This window comes from Temnothorax nylanderi, unplaced genomic scaffold, assembly GCF_030848795.1.
Source record: "Temnothorax nylanderi isolate EJ_2023f unplaced genomic scaffold, tnyl_v1.0 TNYL_tig0320_pilon, whole genome shotgun sequence".
NCBI classification, from domain to species: domain Eukaryota; kingdom Metazoa; phylum Arthropoda; class Insecta; order Hymenoptera; family Formicidae; genus Temnothorax; species Temnothorax nylanderi.
Window position 1 is genome coordinate 1 of NW_027249382.1, and position 6,772 is coordinate 6,772.

The 6,772-nt window shown below is 35.1% G+C and overlaps 1 protein-coding gene across 1 annotated transcript; it reads right to left on the reverse strand.

Moving 5' to 3' along the window:
* Window positions 1-2,844: 2,844 nt before the first annotated feature.
* Window positions 2,845-4,726, reverse strand: LOC139781172 (nicotinamide/nicotinic acid mononucleotide adenylyltransferase 1-like). The gene is made up of 4 exons (XM_071720010.1): window positions 4,444-4,726; window positions 3,719-4,128; window positions 3,407-3,508; window positions 2,845-3,097 (listed from the first exon to the last, which is right to left on the reverse strand). Exons 1-4 carry the CDS (start codon window positions 4,709-4,711, stop codon window positions 2,927-2,929), a joined length of 951 nt encoding a protein of 316 aa, XP_071576111.1. The 5' UTR covers window positions 4,712-4,726; the 3' UTR covers window positions 2,845-2,926.
* Between the last annotated feature and the right edge of the window lie 2,046 nt (window positions 4,727-6,772).

Consider the following 6,772-nt stretch of genomic DNA (forward strand, 5'->3'; position numbering starts at 1 on the left):
TTACTTCGGTGTCCAATCGGCAGCGGCAGCGTGAAAAACATGACGTTTCGTTTATAGAACATCACATCATCTCCCTCATTCCGTCACATTTTCGCACAACAGAATTTTAGTCGCGTGGGCTCGTCACAACGTTCACTCATACGCAGTTAAGAATTATTAGATAACTGCATATGAAATTTGCAAATTTCATTTTTCGACTGTTTTCCGCGGCAATAAAAACATGTATGCAGCTAAAAAGTTCGGTAGCGTTTTTTGAGGACTTTCTGAATCCAGCGTTTCATATGCAACAATTTAACAATAATTAATTATACGCGAGCTTCCGAGTTTAATTCCGATTCCAGTTTCACTCATGTATTTGTAACTTTGTTCTACTTCTTTGCATACTTCGGTAAATGGAATATATGAGAATAAATGGGGTTGCGGTCCCACGCGACTAGCAAAGAGAATAATGGTGACAAAGGGGTCCTCGCAATTCGATTCACTGACTATATTAATTATTTCACCATTGAAATCTTACTCTAGAATTAATCGAGCAATTTTATTCATTCTCGTCTTCATTGTCAACAATAAAATAATTAAATCAAACATTATTTTAATAATTATAATCACAATAATTGTATTATCATTGTTCTTGTCAGTGAATAAAATTATTTGAAAGTGTTGATCTTAAATTAATTCATTGTGATATTATATAAACTCTCGGCAAACACTGTAATTCTTTCTAAAAAAAAAAAATTGTTCTAAATTCTAATTATTATATTATAATTAATATTATTATTAATATTAAAAATATAAAAACTGATTTTAATAAAAACAATTTATATATAAAGCTTTACTTTCTATATTTCACTATTAATTATAACAATATTTTTTATATTATTGAATTTAAAATTTTTCGTGTCTGCTGAGAGTTGGGTATATATTTCGGATGCTGCTTAAACCTATAAAGAATAATCTTGTATGGAAAAATAGTGTTAAGAAAACAGTAAATGAAATACAATTATCTATAACATTTATTAAACATTAATGAAAATAAAAAATTGATATTAAATGCAACATTTATATGTTCTTAAACTAATTACAGTAAACAGAAAAGACAATTTTTTATAAAATATCATACATTAAAAATAATTTAATAGTGAACAGAAATAGTACAATAAATAGAACATAATTAAAATATAATGACTCAGTTATTTTCCGGACATTGAGATTTTGGTTATACAGTTGAAGTAAAAATAAAAAACACAATATTTTTCTAAATATTCAATCGCACGTTACAGAGATCGAACATCATTTGAAAGCAAAATCGACAACGTGCAATTAAACACTTATTAAAAAAAATACGTATCTCTTTTATTTTGATCTATTACATGTCTAGAGCTCATAAAAATTGAAGGAAGATATTTTGCGTATGTTTCCTTGTAAATATTATATTCGACGGAAGACAGGCAGGAAGACTAAGTAAGAAATATCGCTGTACATCGTATAAATTCCGTCGAAATATTACACGCAGCAATGATCGCAAGACGTTCCTTTTAAGTATCTCATCTTTGTACATACAATACTCGCGAACTATCAATATATATATACTTATAATGTATAAGAAGATAAAGATCAATGTTTCTATAGATGCACAATTGATAATTAATCGGAAATTGGTCCCAAATAAAAACCAATGACATGTTGCTAATATCTGTTAACGTCAATGATCAACTAATAAATTAAAATTAGATAATATAATTTTCCGAGCACAGTTTGATTCGGTATTTACTTAAAAGTTTTATATTCACTTTTAAATATTCTCTCATTGAATTTTCTATATTTTCTTCCAAATTTTTACAAGCTTACTTTTATTATATACACATTTAACTTTGTATTTTCATTTTGCGTCTGCAATTGGGACCAGATTGTCATTGGATTATCATCATTATATATAACGATATATTTTTATATGAAAGTAAATATGCCATTATAAAAATTAAGTATATTCTTTATAAAGTGTATAAAAATTGATAGCAATATGATATCTACAACGAGTCTGTCATTATTCATTAAAATATCACAAAAATACGTCATAATCATGAATTTTTTAAAGTTTCTTCCTCTCGAAGCTTCATCTCACTGCAGCCATATTGAATTACGATACGAAAATGAAATCATCATTTCTTTTATAGCATTTCTACTAACTAGCTTTCCTTTAGATTTGTTTAGTATATAAAACCTATAGTAAATAAAAGTTTGTAAAAGAATAATTTTTTGGCACGTCATAATCCAATATATTAGTAATCGCGGACGAGTACTCGCATTGTGTTACTCGAATAATCAAGCAACGATCAATTTTATTACAATTTAATTTGCGCGGTAACTCTATCTTTTCTCATTACGATCGAGCTCCCGTGTCGTTTATTTTCTGCTTCCCTATTGTTTATCAATTTCCCCTTTTGCGCCGCTTTTCCGTCATATCTGCCACATGACTGTGCACAAGAAAAGCGAGCCTTTTAAACGTGAGGTAATCGGAAAGCGACGCAAGAGGAGGATTTCTTATTTGCCTGATCTAGCAGCGATCGCCGCAATTTCTCGCGCAAAATTTACAAATCTTAAGCTTAAATCTATATGGCTCCAGACACATCTTAATTGCTCTCGTCATTTTAATCCTCTACTGTTCAACTACAACTTTCAAATCGTATATCGTCTTTATCTTATCTTTTTATTTCGCATGTCAAGTGTATAAAAAAATCATCTCTAAACTTTTTTTGTACCTTCGGTATAATCCAGATCTCTTACTTGTATCATTTAATTTTACGTTTCAAGCGCATTCAAATCCATTAAATTAAACGATAGAGGATTAATGAGCTAATAGACTAAACAGAAAAAAGCTCGACTATCGCCATTATAAAAGAATGCGTCTAAACATAAGATTCGAAACTCACATTGTCGTGTCTGGCAATCTCACGTCGTAGATCTCGTGTTTGTAGATGTAATCGATAACAGAGTCCTGCAGCAGATACCTAACGCTTTCGCCGCGCTTCAAAGCTCGTCTAATTCTCGTTGAGCTAACTTCGTTCGGGATCCATTCAGTCACGATGCAAATATTGTTCTGGAAAATAAAAAAAAAGAAAACCGAATTTTTCAGCAATTCGAGGCTGCTTATAAAAATTAGTATTGTTAATATTTTTGACGACTCCAAGAATCACAGATTGTCTGTGAAATTGAAGTGAAATTAAATTTGCAAATAAAATTTAATTAAATTTATATAGTTATTTATCTACATTGATACAGTTTATTTCAATTAATATTCTCGGATTCCTGCGTCTATTTAAGATACATAAAACAACTGAAACAACAACATAAATATAACTCAATAAGAAAAGGGAGTTGAGAATTCTCAACATTTTATTGTACTTACCATATGCTTGGAGAGGATGTCCGAATCATAGATGAACTTGTTGGGATTAGAACCCTCTCTGGTGATGACCACAAGACCATGCTCGCCGACAATCGCGTCAATCTGTAAAGTGTAAGTAAAATCAACTGTCTTTTATTTCGTCATTTTACAGTTCTATGTTTGATAATTACAAAATACGAGAGTTTATTTCAAAGCTGCAAGCATGAACAGAAAATGCAAGAGTCATTCAGAATTTTATTAGAAGGGAACAAAGTTCCCACGTATTTCTATCTAAAGTGATCGTCTGCGATGTACTCTACATATGCAACTCACGTCCTCTTCCAGCCAAAGTCCACAAATGCCGAAGCTCTCCAGAAGGTCCGCGCCGCACAGCAATTTGATCTGTATCGGCGTATTGTCCGAGCTGTTTTTCACATTCTCCGGAATCCAGTCGGTGTCCTCTATCTGCAGGTGGTGCTTGATGTCATTGGAATTGGATAGCATGGAGTTGAGCAGATTTTGATGCTGCTGCAAGCACATGCGGGTCTTTGTCCAACAATTCTGCGTCGTCTCCCATGTGCTCAGCCGAATCCAGTCGCTATTCTGCAACGCCAGTCGCAGCATCGCGCATCTGTGGGTAGCGCTGGCCAGCTCTTTCTTGGCGTACGCGTCGTGCACCGGGGAGATCACTCCGCCGACGACAACGTGCGTTCCCATTCGGTGCAGATGGTCTCGTGCAATTTCTGAAAGGCAGAATTATTCATAAAAATCTATAATTACTAATTAAAATTAAAAATTCATTGAATTACATTCAAACGATTATGATTGGACGATCTATAATTAAACGTTAAACGGGAAGGAACGAAGAATTGAGAAAAAATACAAAATATACAAAAGGAAGGTAAAAAAAAGCTTTCTTATCGTGCAAACATGATAAACAAGCTGCACGCATGGCAGCGGACGTGACATCATGCGTGATAACGCAACGTGACGCGACAGTATTTACCGTTCTTATAGGAACGGGGGGTGAGGACGATGGCAAATCGATATGTACGTACCGAACATCCGCAGGTGCATATTTGTCGGCGGGTTATAACTGCCGCACGACATCAGGATTACACGCGTGGGCGCCATTTTGCGCGCTCGAAACTCGTTGCCGCATCGACGGCCGACCGCACCTCCTCCGTCGCCGTCAAATCGACCCGACGCCGCGCTGCCGCTGAATAACGACGACGACGACGACGCGCACGTCGCCAAGTTGCGTAACCTACTGACCGCGTTTAGGAACGAATCGCGCGCCGATCGCCGCCATGTTATCTCAAGCATCGCCGACCAATAGGAGGCTCTCACGGTTTCGCTCGCGCGCCACCTGGCGCGAATCAGCTAGCAAGGATGCATTATGCAAAACTCATACCGCGCACGACGTCTAATGTCCAATAGGAGGACTCGCTTCCTAGGGATGAAAATCTCGTTAGTTGAAGTCCCTAGAAAATACGCATTTCTATTGGATACCAAAATGTGTTCACTTACGGGCGAAAAAAAGGTTGCGCTTCTTCTCGATTTCTTTCGGAACGCAGACATTTGATTCGTTTTCTAGTTGTCCTCGATTGGGAGACGATCTGATCCAATTGGCATCATTAATACTTCCTAGCCTCACCTTGAATGCTTCTTTGTCGAACGAATCGTATCTGAATATACGCATTATGACTCATCCGAATGCAACGCAAATCAATGTATTTGAGATATTAAAATTAAATTATTCAGAACGTAATTTAACTTCTTAAAGACTTAAAATAATGGTCTACATTAATTTCTCCGATTAATTCTCACGGAGGAACGATCCAGAATTAAAATTTTAACTCTAAATTCTTTTTAAAGAAATATGACGATGGAAAATAAGATTGAAAGGATAAATCATCTAACGTGGAAATTATTTGCAATGTCGACAGCTTAAAATGTTATTTAAGTCCTCATATAAACATTGAATTTTCGAGGTTAAATGAATTTGTTTTACAAAATGGGACATCGTCGATTTTCGTTTTCAATACATCGAATATTTCTACAAACAAGCAATGTGTTAAGAAATTGACATTAACCTTACCTGATATTTGAAGTCATTCCTGTTATTCCTTGATGGCTGAATGGTTACGCTTTAAAACTTCATGAATTCCTTCGTCATGCATCTACTGTTGTTTCGGGAACCGGAGTAGCCGAGAGGTTCAATCGAACATTACAAGAGAAAATAAGAACCCTTATGTTCGACTCAGGATTACCGAAAAGTATGTGGGAGTTAGCAGTTGACGCTGCCGTGCATGCGTACAACAGATCTCCACACAAAACCATAGAGTACGAAATTCCATTGAAGAAGTTTTCACCAGAAACAACCTGTCACTTAGAACAGCTTAAGAGATTCGGATGCATTGGATATGCAAAAGTACCGAAGCCCACATCAAAATTTGATAAAAGAGCAATTAGAGGAATATTAGTTGGATACACCAATACCGGATATATACTATGGCATCCAAGTACGAGAAAGTTTCTAGAGTCTCGACATATCCGATTCACTGAAAAGATGACATATAAAGATGTATATAATAACGGTCAACCGAAAATGAAAAAGAAATGAACAAGAATTGGATGAAAGAATTTGTAGAAGATGAAGAGAAAGAAGAGTTAAAACAAGAAATACCAGAGAAAAGAAAAAAAGGTAGACCAAGAAAACAACCAATGCAGTTAGATGAACAAAAACGAAAGAGTGTACAAAGAGGGAGTAACGCTCCAATGACTAGAAGTAAAGCTAAGAGGAAATGTGAATTATCAGAGAATACTAGAGACAATCAAATGCAAAAACTGATAGAGGATATTAGTTTCGCTAATTATAGTTTCGTAGAAACAAATAAGTGCCAGACAATAGAGTATGAAGATGTATTACATCAATGTCTTGTGGCATCGTTGAATAGAGAGCCCGTCACTTATGAAGAAGCTATGTCAAGTAACGAAAGAGAGAATTGGAAAATTGCAGTCAAAGAGGAACTTGAATCTATGTATGCTAATCAAGTGTGGGAACTTGTCGATAGACCATTAGAGAAATTAGATGGAAAACGACCCAACATAATAGATTCAAAATGGGTATTTAAAAGAAAATTAGAGGCAAATGGATCTACCAGATTCAAGGCAAGACTTGTGATTAGAGGTTGTAAAGATAGAAACGTGTATGATCTAAAAGAGACATATACACCCGTTCAAGACTGTCACTGGTTAGATCTATATTGGCAATAATAAATAAGTATAACTTATACGCTTGCCAGCTAGATGTTAAGACTGCGTTTTTAAATGGAGTTATAGAAGAAGAAATATATATGGAGATTCCAGAGGGAATGGAAGTGG